The sequence below is a fragment of the Podarcis bocagei genome (assembly GCF_964188305.1).
Source record: "Podarcis bocagei genome assembly, chromosome: 3".
Taxonomy (NCBI): domain Eukaryota; kingdom Metazoa; phylum Chordata; class Lepidosauria; order Squamata; family Lacertidae; genus Podarcis; species Podarcis bocagei.
The window spans coordinates 107,827,837-107,855,471 of NC_138127.1; the positions used below are offsets into that span (position 1 = coordinate 107,827,837).

Sequence of the window (27,635 nt, forward strand, 5' to 3'; positions counted from 1 at the left end):
CGGCTCACACTGGGATTTGCAAGGAACAGGTTCCTCAGGCATCCCTGCTAAGGACTCCCAACTTCCTAACCGTTCCCAGCACCGCCCGCAGGCCCCGAAAACACTGATGCGTTGCTAGCGACATTCTGGACGGCTTTATTTCTGCCCTCGTGGGAGAAATAAAGGCCAGCTTCCCTATCCTTAGGAAGGAAACGGCATCACACGCAAGCCCACCACCTGATAAGCACTGCAGAAACGAGCTGTTCATATCATGGGACCAGCCTTCCACAGTGATGGGGAGCCCGTGAGCCAGCAGTTTCTCTCCCTCCTCTCTCCAGCTGAGTCTCCTCTTTCACAACTTGAACGCTGCATCACCCACATGCAGACAGAGCATCCCACAGAACCCACCTTGGGATCCTTTGCAGGACAGGTAGACAGAATTCTTTCCTGAGCATCATAAACAAACAAACAAACAAACAAACTTTTATTTATATCCCGCCCTCCCCGGGCTCAGGGCGGCTAACATCAGATATATAACACTGGTATAAAATCAAACAACATTTACCTCTTAAAAACAGGTCAAAATCTAATTAAAATCTAATCAGATGGCTTTCCGTAGGGTATGGGTTGGAAACAGTGAGTGCTCGTCGGCCCAACTGTATACGCTGATCTTATATGGGCCTGTGAGAACGCTGGGAGGCCTCTTTCATATTACAGTGGTATCTCGGGTTAAGTACTTAATTCGTTCCAGAGGTCCGTTCTTAACCTGAAACTGTTCTTAACCTGAAGCACCACTTTAGCTAATGGGGCCTCCTGCTGCCACTGCAGCACAATTTCTGTTCTCATCCTGAAGCAAAGTTCTTAACCTGAAGCATTATTTCTGGGTTAGCGGAGTCTGTAACCTAAAGCGTATGTAACCTGAGGTACCACTGTAGTTCTTATACAAAAATAAAAGGGGAGACCAAAGGCCTGGCAGAAGAACTCCGTCTTGCAGGCCTTGCGGAAAGATGTCAAATCCTGCGGGGCCCTGATCTCTTGCGGTAGAGCGTTCCACCAGGCCGAAAAGGCCCTGGCCCTGGTCGAGGCCAGCTTAGAGGCCCGGGATCTCCAAGGTGTTATTATTTGCAGACTGTAAGGTCCTCCATGGGGCGTATCAGGAGAGGCAGTCCCGTAGGTTTGAGGGTCCTAGGCCATATAGGGATTTAAAGGTTAAAACCAGCACCTTAAACCTGACCCTGTACTCCACCGGGAGCCAGTGCAGCTGATATAGCGCTGGATGAATGTGATTCCGTGGTGAAGACTCCATAAGGTGTCTCACCGCAGCATTCTGCACCCGCTGGAGTTTCTGGGCAGCCCCTTACTCCCATCTCAAATATCGGATCAATGCTCCACTTGTTAAACCTCTTCCCTAAAACAATTTTAAAAAATAGTACCCAGCTCCAGATCACAAGTACAGTCATACCTTGGGTTATGAACATTGCGGGTTGCGCGTTTTCGCGTTGCGGACCGCGCCGAACCCGGAAATACTGGAACAGGTTACTTCCGGGTTTTGGGATTCGCGCATGCGCAGAAGCACCAAAATGACGTCACGCACATGCACAGAAGCGCCGAATCGCATCACGCGCATGTGCAGATCCCTCACGGATCACGTTCGCAACTCGAGGTATGACTGTACGGGATCTGACATTGCTTGCACCCAGAAAAAAATGTTTTAAAACGCCCTTCTGTTCAGCATTCATTAGCCTGAAGCGATGAGGTCATCTCCTGGACTTGCACTGGCCGTAAAAAATGGATTGGGGAAAAAAATCATCCACAAACAGGGATGCAAGGAGCGAGGGAGTTTTGAGCCTGCGAAGCAAGTGAGTTAAAAAACACAAGAGGGGTAGTTTTATTACCGAGTTTGTTTATCTTGAGGATACACCCACAGGTGTGAATGATGTACAGGTAGAGTTAAAAGAAAAGGTTGCCTCTGAGCACATTCCGAGCCTAAGGATTTGTTTCCAGTCTCAGAGCATAGCCCTGTCAGTCAAATGCCCACTCCTCCTGGCTAGTTGTTTTCCTATAGGCTACTTTATTGTCACTGCCCTTAGTGGGGGCCAGTAACCCTAACAAAAGATTTACTAGTAGATCCCAGTCTACCTTCTCCTGCTGTATGGGGAGAACAGTAGTATGATAGTCAAGTTCAATGAGCTTAAAAAACATATTTGATGCACTGTGTTTCTGCTTGCATTTTACAGATCACATGTACTTTTTGGTCTGATCCAGCAGGACTCGTATTTTTAGGATGAGGTCACTGGATCGGAAACACAATGTATTCTTTTATACACACAGCCCCCTCCGCACAATGCATTTTTTAAAACATAAACGGGACTACGAGAAGCCTCTGCCCCAAGGAGCTTACAAATCTACAGTTTGACAGCAGCAGGGGAACAAATGAGGGAGAGGAGGGGCAGGAGAGGGGAGGCTAACAAGGGATGAAGGTTAGAAAATGAAGCTGTATGTACTTAGTGACTTCCTTTCACCTGTGGCAAGGCCCGGAGCGGGGCTTAAAGCAGTTCAAACCAAAAGAGGGTTTGGAAGACAATGGAGGAGAACATACAGAGGTAACTGCACACAAACCACATATTTAAAGCACATGACTTCTCCCAAAGAATCGTGGGAACAGTAGGTCACGCTTCGCAGAGCTACAATTCCCAGCAGCGCTAAGGAACTACAGTTCCCAGGATTGTTTCTGGGGGTGCATGGTGCAGCCGAAAATCCTGCGAAGCCTTAGCTCACTGTCAAAGATGAACTCATGGTTAAGAGTCCCACAGGTCTTCCACAGGGGTGGAAGCAATTCATCTCGATCGCCCTGTCCTGTCCCAGGCTGCCCTCAACTCAGGAAGTGAGCTTAGGCCCTGTGGAAATGGAGCAGACTCCACAATGACCAAAAGGAAAAAAGGAAAGGGAAAGGTACAAGCTTTCAGAAAAGCCAGTGTTTTATTCCAAGCACAGCGTTCAAGTGACAACAGCAGCAGAGATTTATACCGGTGCAATTTGCAAAACTCAGCTTTAGCAGCTTCAAACGCACTGCAAATATGTTTACCCTTCCAGAAAGCACTAGGAAAATAGGAAGCTGTGAAGCAGCTTGGAAAACAATGGCGTTTAGGTACAACTCCCAAGGTCAGGAAAACGCTGCCACACATTAACTAGGCTTTCTCTCTCTCTCTTTTTTGGAGAGGGGGTGACTTCAGTTCACAGCTAACTTGTTATCCAAACAGAAGCTGACTGTCAGCAGCAAACCAGCCACTAGCAGCCCACAGCAAGCCTTGACCATCCATTTGTGGTGCCAGGGAATAAGACCAAGGTTGGGCCGCTGCAATCCTTGTAAACGTCACCCTTTGGTTGAGAACACGCTTTGCCTGCCAGAAGTCACAGGTGCAATCTAACGGGATCTCAGGTAGCAGTCACAGAATCACAGAACTGCAGAGCTGGAAGGGACCCTCCGAATGTCATCTAGCCCAACCCCCTGCAAGGCAGTCAACTAAGGAAGATCTTTGCAAAAGACCCTGGAGAGCAGCTGCCAGTCAGAGCAGCCAGTATACTCCTCCCAGTGCCTTTTCTTTTTCTGCTACAGCGTCTTTTAGATTGCAAGCCCAAGTGCTGGGACTGCTGTATCGCTAACACTTGTAAGGCACTCTTTCTGGCTGAAGAGGAATATTATTATTATTATTATTATTTTTTAAAAAACCAAGCACCACTCTAAATAAATACATAATAATAATGGCAGGTTAGGTAGTCCAATGGTCTCTAATGCAATGTAAGTCAGAAGCACAGAACAAAACATCACCAATCCAGTTCTGAACTCTCCACTAGAAACGCTGCCTCTTTGTCTGAATTCATTCTGTGCTTCCTGGCTAATTCAAAACATGATTTCTCTTCATTAGGTCAGGAGTCACACCTTTCTCCAGTCTCCCACCCTCTCTCTTTTTAACCTTAGTCTCTCTTACTTACACAGCCCAAAGACACCTGCCCAAACAGAAGCAGAAAGCTCAAACTCACTTCCACGGGATGAGCCTTTTAAACCCCATCAGGAAAGTCTGCTCCTATTTGGGCAAAACGGTGATGCTTCAATGAAAAAAGAACGAGCAGTTTTCAAGGCAGCCCCACCGGTCCCCTCCTTTATATTTTCCGCCTGCCAAGACGCACAAGAGGATTTTAAAATAATAATACTTGTTCAGATTACCCATGGAGATATCGAGTATTGAGGCCTCACTTTCTCAGCCACCTTCCTATTTTACAGATGGGACGCAAGTCTGGAAAATATACATACTACAGCTTAGCACTGGAATAATGCTTCTGGGCGTTCAAAGAGATCCCCATTTGCTCCCTTAGTAATCCTTACAAACAATCCTGTAAGGTGGATCAGTGTTGCTATCCCTAGGCTGAGGATGAAAAAAGGGTTGAGAGTAGGAATTGGCGTTCCGTCCAAGACTGGTGTGTATAGGACTGTAGCCTATATAGGAATAAACCCACCATGAACTAACTCAAAGGAACTGACTTCTGAGTAAACATGAATAGGACTGTACTGCTAATGATCTCATGGCTAACAGTGCAATCTTAACCATGCATATGCATATAAGTAAATCCTTCTGATTTCCATGGGGCTTAATCTCAGGTCAGTGGGTTTAAGATTGTGACCTAGAATGGGATTTGTAGGGGAGTGGGCTCTTTAGCTGGAGCTAAAGTCCCAGCGAATCCCTGACTGCATTGGATCTGAAACAGAACCTCGCAGGCTCAAGTTCAGCCCTTCACTCAAGGTACCACAATGGTTCATTTACAGTATCCTCACACAGCCTGGAAGGATAGGTCGTGAAATGCGTCCCACTGGATTTTGAGGCACTTAACTTTCTGAGAGGTGGGGAAGGGAAACTTTCAAAACTCCTAAGTGCTTGCATCAGATTTTAGGTGCTGGAGACCAGTCCCAGAAACATGTGAGGTGCAAAGCGCAGAAAGCAGCCTTTACCCATGTTCCAAACGAGGTCTGAATCAGCAATATTACATGAGTAAAAGGGGACGAAAATCGTATGGCATGCAAGTGCTGCACAAATTGCCTTGGTTTCCTTAAGGCTAAGGCATTCATTTCTCCTGTTCCAAGCCAATATTCCCATAGCGGATCCCAACCCCTCCCTCTGAAGGTCTGGACGCAGCAACAGTTCACACCTTCTGCTTGTCATTCTTGCTTCTTTGAGGAGGAGGTTTTAGCCTCAGTGTCTCAGGTATCCTGACACAGACCCCATCAGCAACCTTAAGAAGCACCTTCTCCCTTTTCAACCTGTGCACATTTTGCATACTAACATTCTCATCACGCCAAAAAGAAAAGGAAAAAATAGAGAACAGCTTCTTCAGAACAAGCGCTGTGTGTCAAAAACCTTCCCTGCCTCCTGTCCACAACTCAGTGAGGTCAAAATATTTCAGCTCGTTTTAGTGCACTCAAGGCAATAGGAATACGAAAGTTTGAGATTAATGCAGCTTTAGCTAAACTGCCTGTAAGCAGAGCATCAGTTGCCCCAGTCGGCACTGAGACCAATTCCCCAGCAAGACTTGGCAGACATGAAACCCAACCGCCCAACCTTATATCCTTATTTTCATTTCTTAACATAATAATAATTCCCCATTTCAGGCACTCTGAAAAGCACTAGGACCGTCAAGATGAAGACAGCTGCCCTGCAAGATCATCAAAAAGGAATTTGTCATTGGTCTCGCTCCTAAGATCCCAGCAAACCCTAGCCGTAAAGTAGCAAGCAGAAACCATCCTGCCATCATCACACACAAGTCATGCAAATCCCACACATCATGCAAAACAGGTTTTTTTTGTTCATGTGGTTTGCACTGAAGGAGAGAGCATCCCTGTTTGACTTTTCTCATGCCCTGAGGGATCACCACCTTGACCTAAGCAAGAACACATTTGTTAGGAAACAATCATGTCAGACTGGCGTGGCTTTGCCTGGCTAATTCAATGCAAAGATTATCAGGGCTCCCTTAAGCCTAAGGTTTTCAGATGCTTGGGAGGGGAAAAGCGCAAAGTAAAATCCAGACAACATCACATCTTCCCTTTCAAGGAAATAATCCAGAATAAACACGATCGGTATCATCGACAACAGTATCTCAACCCAGTTCAGGACCACCGGAACCACTCAAGACATATGAGCACATCAAGATGATTAATCCAAGCTTTCATTTCACTTTGCCTGCCTCCCAAAAGGATGGCTAAAGTAAGATAAGAGGCAACTAGGAACCAGTGATAAGTGATCATGAGCAAGCACCCATCTAGGCATTTCATCCCCACCTCTTTTTGCCCCCAAATCAGACCTTTCAAGGGGAAAGAAAGGGGCGCCTGTATTCCTTTTTAAAAACTTCCCCACCAAAAATTTTAAATAAATAAGAAATACCCCCTCTTTTTAAAAAAAGCCATTTGCAAAAGACTTCCTCGCCACACACAAAACTCAGAAGGAAAAACATTCCCCCTCTTTCCATTGACTCTTAAAAATTCTCATACGCCACAAAAGTTACTTAGGGTGCATTTTTTGCCACCTCCCTCCCACCCCACCCCTCCTAACTCTCAAAGGTTGCAATGAATCGCTCCTACCAGAACCCCCAAAAAGAGGTGAATGGGGGGGGGGGGAGAAAGAGGTGGTGGAAGTCATGTCCCACTTTTCCTCTCCCCTTTTGCAAGATCACTCCCACCCCCCAACTCCCCACCCCAGATCATGCCCTTCCCTGCCCAAAGGACAACTCACCTTTGGGTCCCGCTTCCTTCCTTCTCCACTTGACCATTGAACGGCAGGAGTTGGGGGGGGTGAGGGGGGGTGGCTCCCAAAATGCAGAAAAGGAAAGAGGCTGGTTTGGTGGGTTTCTCCTCCCCCTTTTCCTTGCAGGGGGGGTCTGCAAAAATAAAATGAGGGGGGGCAGTGTGCCCAGGGGTGTGTGCAAAGCCCTGCAAGCCCCCAGCCCCAGCTCCCCCTGGCGCCCCCCAAGGAAGAGAAGGGGGAAAAACCCCTCCCACTCCTCCCTGCTCCCCTCTGAGCTCAATCAGACCAGACTGGCTGCCTTTGTCTGTCTGACAAGCGCCATGTTGATATCAACATCCAAGCTCCCACCTGCCGCCGCGGGGAGGCCCTGGGATTTGTAGTCCTCCATCCCCAAGGGGGCCGGCGCAGACCCGGCGGGCGGGGACTACGGCTCCCGGCGGCCCCCGCGCGCCGCCGCGCCAATGAGGCGGCAGGAGACGGGAGAGCGAGGAGCAGGTTGGCGCCGGGGTGAAACGCAGCCAGGAGGGGACTACGGTTCCCGGCATGCTCTTCGGCCGGCTGCCCATGACTTCATTGGGGACAGAAGGATGAGGGCACCATAGGGAGACTACATATCCCAGCGTGCTTTGCGGGGGGAGAGGCCTAGGCCGGGAAAGGGGCCGGTCCTCTGCAAATAACCGCCGGGTGAAGCATGAAGCTGGTGAGTTGGGGAGGCTGGCGGGGAGGCGGGGGACGGGCATGAGGGGGACACACACGCGCCCTGCAGCCCTGCGAGGTAGACCTCGGCTCCCCTGAGGGTGGGTAGATTTAATCTGGAGGCTATTATTATTCATATATAGAAGAAAGAGCCTCATTTCTTCCTGGGAGGCCGCCTGACAGGGATGCTATGGCTCAGAATCTGGCAGCTTTCCTATAAAGAAGGGGGAATCATAAGCCTCGGGTTTTATAGTGGCTGCACGACTCCAAAGAAATCACCATTTTAGTGTCTGTCGCATATTGTTCTTGTCATGTGTGAATACGGATGGTCATAAATTCAAACGCAAGTATTTCATGCAAAACACCAGCAGCTTGTGGAACTCCCTGCTACAAGATGGCATTAAAGCAGAAATGCGGCCCCTCCTGATGTTGACTTCCCAACTCCCATCGTCCACAGCCAGCACTGGCAATGGCCAGGGATTATGGGAATTGCAGTCTCCCAAAATCTGGAGATCCACCTTTTCCCCATTCCCTGCTTTAAGGGAAGGTTAGGCAGATTTGTAAAGGACAACAGGACCAGTGGTTCATCTGCAGAGGGGAAATCACAATACAGTGGTACCTCGGGTTACAGACGCTTCAGGTTACAGACTCCGCTAACTGAGAAATAGTACCTCGGGTTAAGAGCTTTGCTTCAGGATGAGAACAGAAATCGCACAGCAGCGGTGTGGCGGCAGCGGGAGGCCCCATTAGCTAAAGTGGTGCTTCAGGTTAAGGACAGTTTCAGGTTAAGAACGGACCTCCGGAACAAATTAAGTACTTAATCCGAGGTACCACTGTATCTCAGTGGAACCTCCACATTGGGAGCAGTCTATCTCCAAGAATTTGGTGTTGGAGACAAGCAGTAGGAGAGCTGTTGGCCATCTGTCCTCCTTGAGGGCTTTCCAGAAGAGTCCGGCTGGCCGCTATTAGGAGCAGGTTGCTAGGCTAGACTTAGTGATGTGAGGTGAGAATATTCTGCAGAGAATAGTCTCAAGAATGAGAATATTCTCGAGAATATTCTCTGCTAGAAAATTCTCCGGAGAATATTCTGCATAAACTGTAAATTCCAATGTAAGAACCAGTTTTACAAACCACATTATAAAAATCTGGTAAATAATAAGTCAAGCTGTGATATTGCCAGTGCAAGTAATGAATAATGATTTATTTATTTATTTATTTATTAATCCAGTTACCTTACTGGGCATTCTGTCATTCACCACTGGCAGTTCTGAAAAGTGAGCTACAGAAAAGTTATTATTTATTTTTTAGTTTTAAAAATGCTATTCATTTAATTTGATGAACATTTGAATTCATGTGTATTTCAATTATATGTAATAGCCTTTTTTCTATTTTGGTGTGACCTTATTCTTAGCAGTTCTATACCCTTGGCCATACAGTGTAGTTTTGTTTTTTTTACAGAAAGTAGCTTTAATATGGTTAGTGGCAGACTTAGTGATTAACATGAGTCATTCATGTTGAAGTTTTGATTTCAAGTTTGGTGCAAAAAATCAAAGAATTTGAATTCATTCCTTTCCCCCATTGAATAAAAATATCTGTACAGTTTTTGGTTGCCATCTGAACTAGTTTACCCATGAATAAACATGTATATTAACTAATTACGGTATATCATTTTCAATGCGTTAAAATGAATATTCTCCTATTTTAAATGAAAATTCTCTAATATTCTCATTAATCGAAAATATTCTCAGTAATATTCTCCAAAAGGTTATTCTCGAGAATTTAACATCACTACCCTGACTTTGATCCTGGAAGATGCATCTTTTTATTTAAGCCATTGCAGGAGACATTGGGGAAGAGAGCTATTTTAAAATCGCATGTGCTTTCTCACTTTAAGTAAAGCTAATTTAATTCTCACATGTGAAAATACCTTGCCTCTCCACCAGAAACAAACCAGATGAACAGCCATTGCTTCCACAAGGAACCCGCGGTGTAATAATACATACTCATAGTCCAAAATCCAAGAGAGAACTTCACATCTGAGGGTTCCTTACAGCAAAGATTTAACGTTGAAAGACACCCCTGATCTTCTATCATAGCATTTGTGCTGATTATTATTATGCTGGGATAGCTCAGTCAGTAGAGCATGAGTCTCATAAGGTTGGGGTTGTGGGTTCGAATCCCATGTTGGGTGAAAGATTCCTGCATTGCAGGGGGTTGGACTAAATGACCCTCATGGCCAACCCCTACAATTCTGTGATATTATCATTATCATTAAAATGCTTTAAAATGTCTAGGGGCTTTGCAAAAAGTAAACAGCAGCACAAATCATTCCCCACGGGTTTACAATCTTAAACACACAGGAGGAGGAGGAGAGAGGGTCCCCCCCCTTTCATAATGTTTGAACCCCTCAAGTCTGGGGGGGAACACTGAGCAATTTAATTGCAAGAGAGTCAGGATAGCATCTGGAGGTTCCTGATCCCTGGTGTGAATTTTACTCTCTATTTAATGGCCGCAACAGATTTGCAAAGAAGTAAGCCCTATCAAGACGGGCGTGGTGCTGTGGGTTAAACCACAGAGCCTAGGGCTTGCCTATCGGAAGGTTGGCGGTTCGATTCCCCGCGACGGGGTGAACTCCCGTTGCTCTGTCCCTGCTCCTGCCAACCTAGCAGTTCGAAAGCACGTCAAAGTGCAAGTAGATAAATAGGTACCACTCCGGCAGGAAGGGAAACGGCGTTTTCGTGCACTGCTCTGGTTCTCCAGAAGCGACTTAAGTCATGCTGGCCACATGTACGCTGGCTCCCTCGGCCAATAAAGCTAGATGAGCGCCGCAACCCCAGAGTCGACCACAACAGGACCTAACGGTCAGGGGTCCCTTTACCTTTACCTTTACCTTTTAAGCCATATCAAACACGGTGAGGTTTATTTCAGAGTAAGCAGGCATAGGATGATGTGTGAATTGTGTGTAGTTTGTGTCATGCCCCCCTTTCCTATTATTTCTCTCTGTGTGTGATTATTGTGTATTTCTGCTATATGGTCGTTCATAAATGCCATATGTAATTCTTGTTTTAAATCGAAAGTCCAAACCATAGAACTTGAGAAAATGAAACAATTTTTTTATTTTAAAAAATGTGTGTTCTACCCAGTATAGAATGTTTGCTGCCTTATCCTGGAGTGATTTCACCAGCAAGTGGCTTAGGGCTTGTTGCCATCATTCTCTTTGCCTTGACTCTCACCGTGTTTGCATTTTGATTTTTCTCCCTCGCGCACAAATGCACCCATGTTTGCATATTCTGATTTCATACATTTGGTATTATTTGAGTCTCAAAGAGCTCTCTGGTAACGTACTTAAGGGAATAAGCCAGCCTTCTTTGCTTTGGACTTGGCACGGTCAGCGATCGAGATCTCCTCCCATATCAAGAGTTCCCTCTTTTCCATCTAGGGCGATGGGTAATGCTTTTCTGCTTAGCGTCAACCTATGTTCCCATCAATACCTCTTAAGTGGTTGCATGAACCTGCCTCTTCTGCAAGGTTGTCCCCAGGCATCTGACTGCCCAAACTTTGGACAAACACTTGGTCTTATTTCCTTGGTCTTATTCCGAGAACGGTATATCTTGCACTCCAGCTGTTTCTGTTAGTACGTAGTTTCTGGTGATCCTGATCTTTGCAAAAGGGTTCTTTTTCTTTGCAAAGTTCTAGTGGCTTGGTTAGTTCAGACCAAATTGTGAAACTGAGCTCTGCTCCTTCTGCTATAATAATAATAATAATAATAATAATAATAATAATAATAATAATAATATAATTTATCATTTATACCCTGCCCATCTGGCTGGATTTTCCCAGCCACTCTGGGCAGCTCCCAGCAGAATTAAAAGTACAGTTTAAAGTACTTCGCCCCTCTTTTTTGCACCCCTCTTAGATTTTCCAGGGACACAGGTAGTACTGTGGGTTAAACCACAGAGCCTAGGGCTTGCCAATCAGAAGGTTGGCGGTTCGAATCCCCACAACGGGATAAGCTCCCGTTGATCGGTCCCTGCTCTTGCCAACCTAGCAGTTCGAAAGCATGTCAAAGTTCAAGTAGGGAAGGTAAACAGCATTTCCGTACACTGCTTAGTCATGCTGGCCACATGACCCGGAAGCTGTACGCCGGCTCCCTCGGCCAATAAAGCGAGATGAGCGCCGCAACCCCAGAGTGGTCCGCGACTGGACCTAACGGTCAGGGTTCCCTTTAGATTTTCCAAGTCATGAGGCTGCCGTGATAGGAGAAGCCACAACTCTTAGGGTCTAGACAAGGGATGGGTGCTATGCCTCAGTCAGGGGTCTCCTCATCAGAGGAGGACCAGAAGGCCCTGACCTTACACCAATCTCTGGGTAATGTTGCATCTGGAGTGAGGTACCAGTATCCTTCAGTGAAGCTGAGTCCAGCCTCTGACATTGAGGTTCTAAGCCCAAGCAAAAGGCAGTATCCTAAACTCCAGACCAAATCCTTTCCCATCTGGAGAAGTGTCCCATCCAAACTGACAACATCCCCTTCCCTCACAAAACCTGGACTGAAAGGAGCTCCATTCACTAAGTTGCTGAACATTTTCAGCCATCACTGCAGCTATCACTGCAGTGATAGGAGCATCATTGCCACACATGTAATAAGAATATAGACTAATAAATCTGAGCAGCATTTCTGTTGTGTGTGACTCGCCCTTTCTATTAATACTTTTCATGAGATGGAATCACTAGGAAGTTTCTAATAATAAATGTGAAAATGTTCCATTATTAAATCACTTCTGTCGCCATGGTTGATCAGACTAACATTTGTGATGCCCCCGCCCGGGCGACTCGCAACAGAATATCAAAAGCACAATAAAACGTCAAACATTAAAAACTTCCCTAAACAGGGCTGCCTTCAGGTGTCTCCTAAAAGTCAGATAGTTGTTTATTTCCTTGACATCTGATGGGAGAGCATTCCACAGGGCAGGTGCCACCACCGAGAAGGCCCTCTGCCTGGTTCCCTGTAACCTCACTTTTCGTAGGGAAGGAACTGCCAAAAGGCCCACAGAGCTGGACCTCAGTGTCTGGGCAGAATGATGGGGGTGGAGACGCTCCTTCAGGCCGTTTAGGGCTTTCAAGGTCAGCACCAACACTTTGAATTGTGCTCAGAAACGTAAAAAGTTAAAGGTAAAGGACCCCTGACAGTTAGGTCCAGTCGCGAACGACTCTGGTGTTGCGGCACTCATCTCGCTTTACTGGCCGAGGGAGCTGACGTTTGTCCGCAGCCAGTTTTTCTGGTTCAAGTGGCCAGCATGACTAAGCCACTTCTGGCAAAACCAGAAATTTTGCTCAGTGAATAAGTAAATTTTGCTCAGTGAATAAGTGTCAAAAAGAATGGGGAGCAGGTCATGCTAACCTTGAACCATTATGAGATTATTTAAAATATGGCAATGATTCTTGGGCAGCAGACTGGTTGGCAAAGCTTCCTCCTCCCTTCCAGGCCTGTGAATTCCTTTTGCTTTTATTGGTCATTTATTGGATCCCATCTCATTCCCTTAGTACTGCCTGTCCGGACACCCAACGCTACCATGCAACGTCCTCAAATTCAAATCGACCACCATTATGCTCGACTGTGGGCTGGATATGACCTCGACGCTCAACTTTCTGCCCCTGCCTTTGGTCCAGAGGTATGTCCCGAGGCTCCTTGCATGCTTTCCGGTTCTGCTTTCCGCTTCGTAAGCTAGATTTTGGGGAGGGAGAAGTTTAGGGGGTGAGGGCATTCTTTCTGAGAGGAAAGCCTAGAGCTGACTTGCCTGGGAAAGGAGGTGTTTTTTTTTCAAATGAGCCCGCAGCATTGCCCGATAGCATAAATAGACTTAGTCCACTTAAAAATTCCCTTTATCAAAATAACGTCCTTTGGCTCAGTAGATGGAAAACGGTTTATGGATTTATCGATTCGGTTTTCCAGATAATTTATTCTAAGCTTCAGTAAAGTATTGCGGCAGCGGCTCAGCGCAAGTGAGGTCACAGATCTGTCATCTTTTCTGGCTTCTTCAGGCAAGGAGAGATAAATGGGAGGCAGGAGGAAAGTGCAAGCTTGCCAGGCGTAGATCTCCCCCTCCCAGACACACACCAGCCCACCCCACAAATTAAAAAGTAGATATGTTACAGGATCTTCAACATAATCAGAAAAGGAAGTGGGTCTCCCGATGGGTCCCGATTCCTGTGCGCTGGGAAATCCTTGCCACAGCTCAAACGAAGCAACTGAGATGGCGGTCACGGGAGGGCAAGCGTACAGGGCTGCTCCTGGCTTCGCATTTCTCTGCCTTATTACTGCTCCCAGGTTGGGGCTAGTTTGCAAGGAGAGTCTCCCTTGATTAGACGCCGGCTGGCAAAGGGGCTGACTGCTGCCCAGTCCACCGGGGGGGCGGGATGCAACACTTGCCCCGACACGGGCAGCGGCAGCTCATGTTATGTCTCCGGACTACATGGGCCGTTGGCCTGATCCAACAGAGCTCTTCTTATGTGCTAAGCATGTCCCTTCAGACCATGCATGCCCTGACCTTCGGACCGTACAAGCAGATTGCTCCCACGTGGAGAGCTGCCTGTACAGATTCCTAGCTTCCTTTTTGTGATCGTAAGTTGTTTTTAACTGTAACCTATGGGGACGCAGGTGGCGCTGTGGGTTAAACCACAGAGCCTAGGACTTGCCGATCAGAAGGTCGGCAGTTCGAATCCCCGCAACAGGGTGAGCTCCCATTGCTCGGTCCCAGCTCCTGCTCACCTAGCAGTTCGAAAAGCACGTCAAAGTGCAAGTAGATAAATAGGTACCGCTCCAGCGGGAAGGTAAACGGCGTTTCCATGCACTGCTCTGGTTTGCCAGAAGTGGCTTAGTCATGCTGGCCACATGACCCAGAAGCTGTACGCCGGCTCCCTTGGCCAATAAAGCGAGATGAGCGCCACAACCCCAGAGTCGGCCACGACTGGACCTAATAGTCCCTTTACCTTTACCTAACTGTAACCTGCCCTGAGACCTTAGGGTAAAGGGTGGGTGATTAATAATAACAGATAATAATAATAATAGTAATTAATACAAATAATAATTAATAGTAGTAGATGTGATCGCACCACCACCAGAACTAATTTTCACTTTCGTAAGCAGCCTGTACGTGGTTCTGGGAAGCAGGTTGAACAATCAAAACTTCTCCTCCTGTAACAGAATCCGACTGCGGAGATGCTGAAACCCAGTCGCAGGGAGGCTGTTAACCTTTCCTGTCTGGAGGAGCGTCACATTTGCTTGTTTTATTTATGTGTCGTGTCAAGCTATTTAGGATTAATCAATCACTTCATTACACTGTCAGGAGCCCGTCGGCGAGAGTTGCTTTATTTGGGAGGCTTCTGGGAAGAGAGCCTCCATATCGCGGGAGACGTTGATCGCCCCCCTCCCCCTCCCCTCTTGTATATTGCATCATCGAAAGGGAACATCTTGTGCTTATCGGGGAGGAGCGTAAAGTTCCTGGGCGAGCAGCTCACCTCTTCATCTTCTTCTCTCTTTAAAGAGTACAGTGGGCGGGGGGGGGGAGTATTTGATCTCCTGCTAAATTTGCCCCCTGACAAAGAAATGACCAGTCCATAATTTTAATGGTAGGTTTACTGTAGCTGTGAGAGACAGAATAACAACAGGAAAACCCCAGAAACCCAGAAGACAAAAGTCAGAGATTGATGTGCATTAGAAGGAGTGAAATAAGTATTTGATCCCTTTGCAAAAGGTGACTTAGTACTTGGTGGCAAAACCCTTGTTGGCAATTACAGAGGTCAGATGTTTCTGGTAGGTGGCCACCAGGTTAGCACACATCTCAGGAGGTATTTTGTCCCACTCCTCTTTGTAGATCCTCTCCAAGTCAGTAAGATTTCGAGGCTGATGTGTAGCTGCTCGAACCTTCATCTCCCTCCACAGATTTTCAGTGGGATTAAGGGCTGGAGACTGGCTAGGCCACTCCAGGACCTTAATGTACTTCTTCTTGAGCCACTCCTTTGTTGCCTTGGCCGTGTGTTTTGGGTCACTGTCATGCTGAAATACCCATCCTCGACCTATTTTCAATGCCCTGGCTGAGGGAGGGAAGGAGGTGCTCACCCAAGATTTGACAATACATGGTCCCGTCCATCGTCCCTTCGATGCGGTGAAGGTGTCCTGTCCCCTTAGCAGAAAAACACCCCCAAGGCATAATATGTCCCCCTCCATGTTTGACGGTGGGGATGGTGTTCTTGGGGTCGTAGGCAGCATTCCTCCTCCCCCAAACATGGCGAGTTGAGTTGATGCCAAAGAGCTCGATTTTGGTCTCATCTGACCACAACACTTTCACCCAGTTCTCTTCTGGGTCATTCAGATGTGCATTGGCAAACTGCAGACAGCTTGAGCAAGGGGACCTTGCAGGCTCTGCAAGATCTCAGTCCTTCACGGCGTAGTGTGTTACCAACTGTTTTCATGGTGACTATGGTTCCAGCTGCCCTGAGATCATTGACAAGTTTCCCCCGTGGAGTTCTAGGCTGCTTCATCACCGTTCTCCTGATCATTGCAACCTTGCATGGAGCCCCAGACCGAGGGCGGTTGGCAGTTATTTTGTGTTCCTTCCAGTGGCGTAGCGTGGGTTCTCAGCACCCGGGGCAAGGCAAGTAATTTGCGCCCCCTAACCCGTGGATTTGCGCCCCCTAACCCTAACCCCCAGATGTTGCGCCCGGTGCGGCCAGCCCCCCCTGCACCCCCTACGCTACGCCACTGGTAGGCGGGCAGAGCCATCAGGTCTTATCTGCGATGCCTGCATTGCGGGGTTGGGCTGGATGACCTTGCGGGGTCCCTTCGCCCTGGGGTCCGCTTCCCATCACCAGATGCGCGAAGGGTCCATTGGCAACAGCACTGGTTGCCTCCTCCCTTCATCTTTTACCTTAAGGCTGGAGACGATTTTCGCCTCTTGGGGGACGGAGGGGTGAATGGCGACCAGCAGCCCCTGGTAAGCGCTGCCCTTCAGCGTCGCGGCGGTGACCCCCCCTCCGAGGAGCTGCAGGAGGGCGAGACCCACGCTCAGCCCCAGCAGCCCCACGGGGCCGGCCCCCGCATCGCTTTTTCTGGCCATCCTTTTCTGGAGGAGCACGTCGGAAGTCCTCAGCGCTTCCCTCGCAAGACAACGACGCGCGGCAGGTTTTGTTGCAGCTGCGCGCAACGATCTGGAGATTGCAAAAACGAGGCGCGTCGTACAGCTGCTCCTCCTGCGAGCAGTGAGTGGAGCGCAGCCGCAGCGGCGGCGGGGGGCGCGCGCGCGCTAGGGCGCAAGGCTGGCGGCAGCGGCGTCGGGGCGCCCGGCCGAGGAAGGAACTTGTCCCTTCCCTCTGGACTCGCGCCCCCCCAGATGTTGCGCCCGGTGCGGCTGGCACCCCTGGCACCCCCCACGCTACGCCACTGGTTCCTTCCATTTGCGAATTATTGCACCAACTGTTGTCACCTTCTCACCAAGCTGCTTGGCAATAGTCTTGTAGCCCAGTCCAGCCTTATGCAGGTCTACAATCTTGTCCCTGACATCCTTGGACAGCTCTTTGGTCTTGGTCCTGGTGGCTACTTCGGAATCTACTGGATTGATTGCTTCTGTTGACAGGTGTCTTTTGTACAGGTACTGTAATGAGCTGGGATTTCAGTTAAGACCTCTCCCATACAGCAGGTGCTTCTAATCTCAGCTCATTGCGTACAGTGAAGATACTAGGTAGCCTGACATCAGGCTGGTTGATAGGGCATCAAATACTTATTTCACTCATTATAATGCACATCAATTTCTGACTTTTGTCTTCTGGGTTTCTGGGGGGTTTTCCTGTTGTTATTTTGTCTCTCACAGCTACAATAAACCTACCATTAAAATGATGGACTGGTCATTTCTTCGACGGAGTGCAAATGGGCAAATTTAGCAGGGGATCAAAGAACTTTCCCCCCTCACTGTATGTGTTTATTCCAGGTGTGAAGAAACCTATGTCCCCCCCAGATGTTGCTAGTACCCCTTTTCTGCCACAAAGACTCGTGGTGTCCTGGCATGGTGGCTGTGATGGAGGAGGTAGTCTCAATGGTACAGAGCCTTGCTCTGCTCCTTCTCAACTCCTTGGGCAGATCATACAGTTGGAAAGGATCCCAGGGGTCATTTAGTACAACCTGTTTTGATGCAGGAATCTCAGCTAAAGCATCCATGGCAGATGGCCTCCCAACCTCTGCTTAAAAACCTCCACAGAAGGAGAGTCCACAACCTCCCAAGGGAGACTTTTCCACTGCCAAACAGCTCTTGCCGTTAGAAAGTTCTTCCTAATGTTTAGTTGGAATCTCCTTTCCTGCAAATTGAAGCATGTCCAACTGCACTCAGCTTCCCTTTACCTCTGTATCACAAAACCCTGGAGGGCATGATCACTTTCCTCCCAAGGTTCCCAGTAGTATCCTCTCTGAGTGAAGGGTCGAATACAAATTTAATAAATTATAGATTCAGGTAGGTAACCGTGTTGGTCTGACACAGTCAAAATAAAAATCAAAAAAATCAAAAATTGTCCAGTAGCACCTTATGGACCAGGCTTCCTCAACCTCGGCCCTCCAGATGTTTTGAGACTACAGTTCCCATCATCCCTGACCACTGGTCCTGCTAGCTAGGGATCATGGGAGTTGTAGGCCAGAAACATCTGGAGGGCCGAGGCTGAGGAAGCCTGTTATAGACCAACCAAGTTTGTTCTGGTGTTTCTGAAGAAGTGTGCATGCACACGAAAGCTTTTACCAGAACAAACTTAGTTGGTCTATAAGGTGCTACTGTACAATTGTTGATTTTTTAAATTTTTTATTAATAAATTATAATACTAATAGGAATGGAGCTGAAAGGTTAGACTACTGCAATGTGTTGCATGTAGGGGCTGCCCTTGAAAACTGTTTGGAAGCTGTTGGCTTTCCAGGATTTAAAATTTAATCCATTAATGGTAAGGCCCAGGAAGTATTAAAGCTCTGTCATGGCTCTGTCTGGGCTTAATATTTACAAAATTTTAAATCATTTTTTATGATCTGGCTGAGTCTACTACGAGTTGCAGCCTGAAACATCTGGAGGACACAATGTTGGAGAAAGGTGACTTAGCTGTGCTGCGTTTGTGAAATGTACGCGGAGCATCAATAACTTAATTTATTATTATTATTACTATTATTATTTTAAATTTTTATACTGCCCTATACCTGGAGGTCATATTATACCGTTCTCCGAAAATGGGTGCTGATTTTGCCAAAAAACCCATTAACACAGCTTTTTTCTTTTTCTTTTCCTGTAGTCCAAGGCTATCCAAGCTCCCTGGTTGGATCTTAAAGGATGGGAGCACTTTTCTAGACAAGGTAATGTACAACTGGGATTGGGCTTTTCAGCGTGCCTGGCTAATTAGCCAGCACCGTTGAGCTTGGACAAACTCTGATTTAACTGGGGAGAAAAGCAAGAGCGTTGCCAAAAGCAATTGCCTTTCCAGGCCAAATCCTTTAAGTCCTGCCCTTTATGATTCTTAAATCCTGTCTTTTACAAAATTATTAATAAAATATTATTATTTCCCAAAAAGAATATTTTTTGCAAAAAGAATACAGTGGTACCTTGGTTCTCAAACTTAATCCGTTCTGGAAGTCCGTTCCAAAACCAAGGTGTGCTTTCCCATAGAAAGTAATGCAAAATGGATTAATCCGTTCCAGACTTTAAAAAGCAACCCCTAAAACAACAATTTAACATGAATTTTACTATCTTACGAGACCATTCCATAAAATGAAAGAAAATAAACATTGTACTGCAGTCACACAATCAATCAGTAGCTGAACTGGGTTCCAAACAGTCACAAAAACAAGAAAAGCCACAAAAACAGAAACAAAAAATAAATAGCAAAAACAGACAGACCTCAACGTAACACCCAAAACGGAAGTGTGGCACTCAAATCGGAAGCGTAACACTCAAAACAGAGCATGTTCGGCTTCTGAAAAAAGTTCGCAAACCAGAATACTTACTTCCAGATTTGCAGTGTTTGGGTTCCAAGTTGTTTGAGTACCAAGGCGTTTGAGAACCAAGGTGTCACTGTACAGTACCTTGAAATGTCTCCTCGCCCCTCATGCTTTCCCCCTGGACTCTGTTGGAGACTTTGGAGGGAATTCCTAAGAAACTAAGAAGTGTCTGCAGGGTCAGGCCCACCTAGTCCAGCACCCTGTTGTCACAGGGAATGCCTTAGAATGACAAATGAACTGACCAGTTCTCCGCACAGCTGGGAGTCTAGGGTCAAAGGTGGGTGCTTTGTCTCTTGTTTTTAAGACTGGAGGAGGCATTGAAATTCACCCAGCCTACCCATAATTCACCTTTTAACATATCTGGATGAGGTTAAGCGCCTCCTGCCATTTGAAGTAATTGCTCATTTGTTAGAACTTGCCAAAAATTGCTAGAATTTCTTAAGAGCTGAAGCCAGGGGGATACACTGTAGAGAAGGTAATGCACTGTTTGGTAAACATGCAACCTTTAACTTTGGGGGGAGCTCCCCCCCCCAAAAAAACCCTTTTCCCCGTGTAGAGAAAACTGTACAGGAGCATAGTGCAAGCATCATTTGATTGCTGAGAGACATCACTGCTTTCGTTGTCTAAGCAGCCATTGCTCCCATCTCATCTCAGACCTATTTGCATGCGCAGCAACCAACTTGTCGGACGGAGCAAAGGGAGAAAGACTAATTTAACAGGCCTGGGAGAATATCAATGTGGATGTCTGGAGGAACGAGCAGGGTGGTTTCCATCTCCAGACCCGACGGAGTGAAAGTACAGAATGTGGGGAAGGAAAGAAGTGCCAAGGGAAAGAGAGGTTTGGTGGAGATTTCCGGGAGAGAACGGGGCCGGCCCTGATTTTCGGCAGACCCTGAGCAAGATCTGCAGCAGATGTCTGATCCTGCCAGGCCTGAGGAGCATGTCAGGATTGGCAGGTGTCCGTCCATTCAGCTACAGCCCTTTGCAATGTCCGGATGTAGCTTGTGAGCTGTTTGGCCATCGCGGCCTATAAGCGCCGGCAGGTGAAGCCCAGAGTGTGGTCCTCTGCTGCCCTCTCTGTCTCCTAGCCTCAGATTTCTTCCTTTTCAGCTGAGGGTCTTCTCTCTTCTCCTCCCCTCCCATTTCCCAGGAGCTGAAAGACTGTGCTGGCCGGGCGTTTGTGGATTCCGTCCCAGAGTTCTGCTTGCCGGAGGTGAGTCTTCGCAGGATCCTGGGTGCCAAACCGTGACCACTCGACTTTTGGTCCCCAGCTGGAACCATCAAGGGATTCTCGAACCCGCTGCTTCCCTCCATTGATTTCAAAGAGGCTTGCAGCAGTCGGAGGAGCCATCCTCCTCGCTTTGGAGAAAACACACGTTTCATGGGAGGCACTTTTTGAAATAATGCCCAATGGATGTTCCGATCCATTTCTCAAGCTACTTACGGCTCCTGTTGCAATTTAAGGGAAAGCGGAACTGCAAACGATGGCTGTTTTTTGAACATTTATTTCGCTGCGGGCCCCTTAAGGGAGAAACAGCAGCTTACTGAGTGTGCAAAATAATAACACTCAGCGCTTTATATAGTGCTTTCCAGAAAGGAGCATTACATATATTATCTCGGGGATTGTCACAAACAGCCCTGTAAGGTGGGCTAAAGTTGTTTTATTTTGTCTGTGCTGCTGAGTTGCCTGGGGCTGAAAGAGAGAACGGCTTTCCCAAAACCTGCTGGTGTTCCAGCTCCTCACCTGGCCAATATACCGTATTTTTCGCTCCATAGGTTGCACCAGACCATAGGGCGCACCTAGTTTTTAGGGGGGGGAGAGAAAAAATATTACCCCCCCCCCAGCCCCAAAGAGCAAAGAAGCCAAGATAGCAAGCGGGATCCATCCCGCTGGCTGTCTTGGCTTCCTCTTTAGCCGCGCACAACCTCTTCAGCTGGGAGAAGATGCACGCGGCTTTGGCAGAAGCCAAGACAGCAAGCGGGATGGATCCCGCTCGCTGTCTTGGCTTCGTTTTTAGCCGCAGAACTCCTGCCGCGCTCAGAAGGCTTGCAGATGGCTGCCTGAAGCCCGGTGAGCGCAGCGTGAGTTGGCGCTGTGCTTCCCAGGCTGCAGGCTGCTATCCACAAGCCTTCGGAGCCCGGCGACAACTCCCTCCCCTCTCGTTCTCCAGGCTTCAGCGAAAGCCTGCATTCGCCCCATAGGACGCACACACATTTCCCCTTCATTTTTGGAGGGGGGAAAGTGCGTCCTATAGAGCGAAAAATACGGTATATATAATTTGGACACTTGGATGCACCTCATTCCTCAGAACGAAATCATTTTGGACCTTTTTTGGTACCGGCCAAGCCTTCTCAACAGGGAAGTGGCTGGCATTCAGACACCTTCCGTTTCCATGAACTGATGGCCGCCTGTGTGGGCTGTTGGCAGTGGGGGTCTCTCTTCCCATCCCCCGTCTCCCCCTCCTTATTCTCTTTGCTTGGACAGTGTAATCTACTATTTGCCTCATTTATCTGTCTCAGAAATTCCAGCAGCTGGTTGAGCACGAGACTCTTAATCTCAGGGCTGTGGGTTCAAATCCCACTTTGGGCAAAAGGTTCCTGCATTGCAGGGGATTGGACTACAGATTCTTACCAGTCCAGGGGGCAGTCTGCCTCCCACTCAGTCTCAGTGTTGCCCTTGCAGGACTCAGCAGAGGCGAGGAAGATGGAGGCGAACCCAGAATCAGCAGGCTCTGCTGCCTCCCGGTGTCTCTAGCGCCACCTACTGTTAATCTCCTTGCAATCCGCCCTACCAGCCCCACTGGGCAGTTGCTCTCTGGAATGCAAAACAGGGTCTTCTGACTCCAAGAGCACTGCACAGTGGCATAAACAGAAACTAAGACCAGCCACCCCCTGCTTGGCATGCAGAAGTCCCCAGATTTCAATCCATGACACCAGCGCTTTAAGATCAAGCAACAGATGTGTTTCTCTGCTTGAGACGCGTGGCTTGTCGCAGCACACTGTCCTGAGCAAATGGGACCAGAGGCTTCCTGAGAACATATGGAGAGCCTGCAGGATCAGGCCAGTGACCCACCCAGACCAGCATCCCATTCTCACAGTGGGCAGCGAGATCAGGACCGGATTGAGGTTTGATGAGGCCCTAAGCTACTGGAGGTAATGGGGCCCTTGATATCTCCAGCTGTCCTTTGTCAACAACGTCACTGTTTTTTGTGTTGAATATATGCTATATGGTAATTTATGGACCTGTTGTTGTTTAGTTGTTTAGTGGTGTCCGCCTCTTCATGACCCCCTGGACCAGAGCACGCCAGGCACTCCTGTCTTCCACTGCCTCCGCAGTTTGGTCAAACTCATGCTGGTAGCTTTGAGAACACTGTCCCACCATCTTGTCCTCCGTCGTCCCCTTCTCCTTGTGCCCTCCATCTTTCCCAACATCAGGGTCTTTTCCAGGGAGTCTTCTCTTCTCACGAGGTGGCCAAAGGATTGGAGCCTCAGCTTCACAATCTGTCCTTCCAGTGAGCACTCAGGGCTGATTTCCTTCGGAATGGAGAGGTTTGATCTTCTTGCAGTCCATGGGACTCTCAAGAGTCTCCTCCAGCACCAGAATTCAAAAGCATCAATTCTTTGGCGATCAGCCTTCTTTATGGTCCAGCTCTCGCTTCCATACATCGCTACTGGGAAAACCATAGCTTTAACTATATGGACCTGTGTTGGCAAGGTGATGTCTCTGCTTTTTCAGATGCTGTCTAGGTTTGTCATTGCTTTTCTCCCAAGAAGCAGGCGTCTTTTAATTTCGTGACCTAATGGAACTAATGGGTATCTAAAGCCATGTGCACATAACAAAACAACCAGTCCATGCAGAATGAACTTCCTGACAGGACGGGAGAAGGACAGAGAGCCCAGGGAATGCAAGTGGGACGTGGCAACAAAAAGTTGCCGTTTGGAGCGGACCTGTTTGCTCTTCCAGTCAGTGAGCCATGCCATGCCCTCCTCTGTGATGCGTTTGGCAGGAGCTTGAGGCTGCCAGGGGGAGCCAGGCAATGTCCCACCCAGCAAGACCCAGGGTGCCTTAAAGGTCCTGGGAAAGCTCCCAGTGTCTTGCTGTAGGCCCCAGAAATATTATTATTTTTTAATAATCTTTTATTAAGTTTTATCAATAGAAAAGTTCAGAAAAATACAAAAACAGAAAAATACAAAATTACAAAATACAGAAACACAAAAAAGAAAAAGAAAAAACACATATAAAAGAAAACAAAACTCCCTCTTTTTTTTATTTCTCATCTTTAGTTAACTTATTTTCCTGACTTCCTCACGCCTCCCTTTTTTGTATCCCTTTTAAAAATTGGTTCAGCAAATTCATATCCAATTTAGCTTATCTATTATCAATCCCATCTTACATTTTACCTTGTTGCTAGAACCCCTTCAGTGCATTTCAACGTCATCAGCATTCAGAAATGTTACAATGTTTCTGTAAATAAATTTTAAATTTCCTCCAATCTTCTTCCACAAGCTCTTCTCCCTGGTCTCGGATTCTGCCAGTCATTTCCGCCATCTCCATATGTAGGCCCCACAAATAACCCAGAGATGCATTTTAAATAAAAGGACACATTCTACTCATGTAAAAACATGCTGATTCCCGGACCGTCTGCAGGCTGGATTTAGAAGACGATTGGGCTGAATCCGGCCCCCGGGCCTTATTTTGCCTTCCCATGGACTAGATGATCCATCGCAGCTCTGCAATTCTATGATTCCATTGCCCAGTCTCTGGGTTGTGGGTCACGACAGATGCTCTTATTTCATTCCACCTCCCACCCAGTTTTCTATTTTCTTTGGACTGAAGGCCTCTCTTCTCCCCCCCCCCCGCCCCACCTCCCCTAAAAAAGCAAAAGAACCATCAGGTCTTAAGTTAGCCGCCGTGGGACTTTTTGAGCCGCCGTTTTTTGAGCAGCCACGTTGACCCATTTCTCGGCTGTTACCTTCGAATCGATGGGAAGATAATTTTTCCACTTGATGACTATTGAATCCCATTAGCTGCTCCATAATAACTGAGTTAGAGGTTTAAGTTTCTGGTAAGTTTTCCAGACCAACATAATCGGGGGTTATAGCCTTACCAGTAAATATTTCCAATTACAGTTCCTGTTACGGGGATGCAAAAAATCATTTTGTCTCCTCCTCTGACCTTGGCTGACCCTACCTACCTATTCCTCTGCCTAGAGAAGAGTCTGGAGAGGACAGGTTTAGTTCCAGCCCCAAATGTGACAATTATAACCTGACCGTTAGAAGTCAAATTTATATTTGAGATTCTAGGCCATCCTTGAGGCCTCAGGCCTTGCCTTTCAGCTGCTTCCCACCTCCCCTTCTAAAAGTTGCCTCCTCTCAGCTTTTCATCTCAGAAATCTTGGCCCCTTGGATAGAACCACAGAATCGTCGAGTTGGAAGGGTCACCTAGCCCAAGCCTTTGAAATGCAGGAATATTTTGCCCAACACGGGACTCGAACCCGCAACCCGGAGAGTAAGGGTCTCACAATCTACTTGCAATGGGCCCCTGGGTGGACCCCAGGGTCAAACAGGCCCAAGAAGGAGGGAAACCACTCAATAGGGCCAAAGGAGCGGAAACGAGAGTGAGACCTAGTCTGAGGAAATCTGGAGAAAAGGGAAAAGTCATGTCAGAAGCAGAGCATTGCTGGGCCCTCACTACACCCTGAGCAGTGTAGTTGTCAGTGTACTGGACTAAGACCTGGGAGACCAGGGTTCGAATCCTAACGCCGGGAAATCCAATGATGCTGAATGTTGGAAGGTTCAGGACAGGTCAAAGGAAGCATTTCTTCACACAATGCCATAGTTAAACTGTGGAACTCCTTGCCACAAGAGGCAGTAATGGCCAGCAACCTGGATGGCTTTAGAAGAGGATTGGACCAATTCATGGAGGAGGAGAGGGCTATCGATGGCCACCAGACTGGATGCCAACACTCTTCCTTCGTAGTTGGAGGCAGCAGCGCTTCTGGGTACCAGTTGCTGCAAACCACAGGAGGGCGAGAGTTGCTCTTGGGTTCGAATCCTCCTTGCGGGTTTTGCACAGGCACCCGGTTGGCCACAGCGGGAGCAGGATGCTGGGCTCAATAGCCTCCTCTTCCATTCTGAGGGAGGGAGAAGACTTTTTTAGGAGGCTGCGTTTCCCAACAGCACCTTACTGTGGCGATCACACAGGGTCCCCGGACATTTAACGGTCTATTGATCCCAGCTCGCTTCCCTGCTGCCACCAACCCATTAAAAGGTAAAGGACCCCTGACCATTAGGTCCAGTCGTGGCCGACTCTGGAGTTGCGGTGCTCATTTCGCTTTATTGCCCAAGGGAGCCGGCGTACAGCTTCCGGGTCATGTGGCCAGCAGGACTAAGCCGCTTCTGGTGAACCAGAGCAGCGCACGGAAACGTTGTTGACCTTCCCACCAGAGCGGTACCTATTTATCTACTTGCACTTTGACGTGCTTTCGAACTGCTAGGTGGGCAGGAGCTGGGACCAAGCAACGGGAGCTCACCCCATCGCGGGGATTCGAACCGCCAACCTTCTGATCGGCAAATCCTAGGCTCCGTGGTTTAACCCACAGCGCATCCCTAAATCTCGGGTAAAACACTGAGTCCAAGCAGTTGTTAAAAGTGAACCAAAAAAAACAAGTTTATTTTACAAACATTAACAAAGTTATGGTTTCTCAGATAATATTCCTGTCGGTATCTTAACTTTAGTTTCTTTACTGGCCTATACTTTCTGACTGATTATCTCAACTCTTTGACTGATTCCTCTTAACAAATTCTCTCCCTCTCTCACACCAGACTAGCCCAACCACAGCCTTCTCTTCTCTGTCTCGTCTAACTCCAGACTGTCTTCTCAACCACCCGAACTCTATCTCTCCCAAAAACCTCTGTGCTTAAACCTTATACACAGTTAATTCTGCCCCTCGGGCTCCCATTGATTAGTCATTTTACAATTAGTTAACCCTTTCCTTATAAACCCAGTATAATGTCACACACTTAGGAGGCCACACTTACGCTCTCTGTTTTCAGATGGAGCTGATTGACCTGTCGACGGTGGACGTCATCCTGATCTCAAACTACCACTGCATGATGGCCTTGCCCTACATTACGGAGCACACCGGGTTCACCGGAACCGTCTACGCCACCGAGCCGACAGTTCAAATTGGCAGGTGAGGGGGGGAAAGCCTCATTTTATCTCCTCGCCTTCGGGGAAGGATGTAGAGGACGACACGGAGAAGAGGAGCGTTGCCTCTCTAATGTTCTTGAGAGGCTTTTAAGACGCGGCTGAGAGCGAGCCAAGGAAGTTCTTCTTCGCGGCTTTAAGTGTGTGCACTGCATGCTTGACTCCGCTCTTCCTGAATGTCATGAGTCAATTCGGGTTCCTCTGTTTGGCAGGCCTTGGCAGAGTGATTAAATGGTGCTAGACGGTGTTGCGCTCCCAGAAAACCTCTGCAGCTGCTTCCGTGGTGGGCAGCACAGTATGGTGTAGTGGTTAAGAGCTGTAGTCTCGTAATCTGGTGAACCGGGTTCGCTTCCCCACTCCTCCATATGCAGCTGCTGGGTGACCCACTTCTCTGAAGTCTCTCAGCCCCGCTCACCTCACAGAGCATTTGTTGTGGGGGAGAAAGGGAAAAGGAGATTGTTAGCCGCTTTGAGACTCCTTTGGGTAGTGATAAAGCGGGATATCAAATCCAAACTCTTCTCCTCTTCTTCTACAAGTGAGACCCGCAACAAAAAAATTGCAGTATGTGAAACCTGCCCACCTCCAAGGTACTCTGGTTTGCATGGAACTACCAAATATTTTGCTCCATAAGACGCACCTAGTTTTTAGAGGAGGAAAACAAGAAAAAAAATATTCTGAATGAAACAGTGGATGTATGATTTTTGTGATTCATTCTGTGTTTTTTCTTAATATTTTATTAAGTTTTATCAATAGAAAAGTTCAGAAAAATACAAAAACAGAAAAATACAAAATTACAAAATACAAAAATACAAACATTAAACACAAAAAAGAAGAAGAAAAAACACATATAAAACAAAACTCCCTCTTTTCTGATTTCTCATCTTTAGTTAACTTATTTTCCTGACTTCCTCACGCCTCCCTTTTTTGTATCCCTTTTAAGAATTGG

The 27,635-nt window shown here is 47.6% G+C and overlaps 2 protein-coding genes across 10 annotated transcripts in view; one reads left to right on the forward strand and one right to left on the reverse strand.

Annotated features, from left to right (window-relative positions):
- Nucleotides 1-7,139, reverse strand: part of HMBOX1 (homeobox containing 1) — a 122,418-nt gene extending 115,279 nt beyond the window's left edge. For 7 of the 9 annotated variants that reach the window (XM_081188704.1, XM_081188701.1, XM_081188703.1 and 4 more), the window contains exon 1: nt 6,759-7,112. The gene's annotated coding sequence lies outside the window, so the exon portion shown is untranslated. The other 2 variants (XM_081188698.1, XM_081188699.1) reach the window with 2 other exon arrangements.
- A 171-nt stretch (nt 7,140-7,310) lies between these two features.
- INTS9 (integrator complex subunit 9) overlaps nt 7,311-27,635 on the forward strand; it is a 69,030-nt gene continuing 48,705 nt past the window's right edge. The window contains exons 1-5 of the mRNA XM_081188596.1: nt 7,311-7,470; nt 13,008-13,135; nt 18,777-18,837; nt 20,630-20,692; nt 26,536-26,675. Of these exons, the coding sequence (XP_081044722.1) occupies nt 7,462-7,470; nt 13,008-13,135; nt 18,777-18,837; nt 20,630-20,692; nt 26,536-26,675 (401 nt within the window). The 5' untranslated portion in view covers nt 7,311-7,461. The remainder of the gene's footprint in view (nt 7,471-13,007; nt 13,136-18,776; nt 18,838-20,629; nt 20,693-26,535; nt 26,676-27,635) is intronic.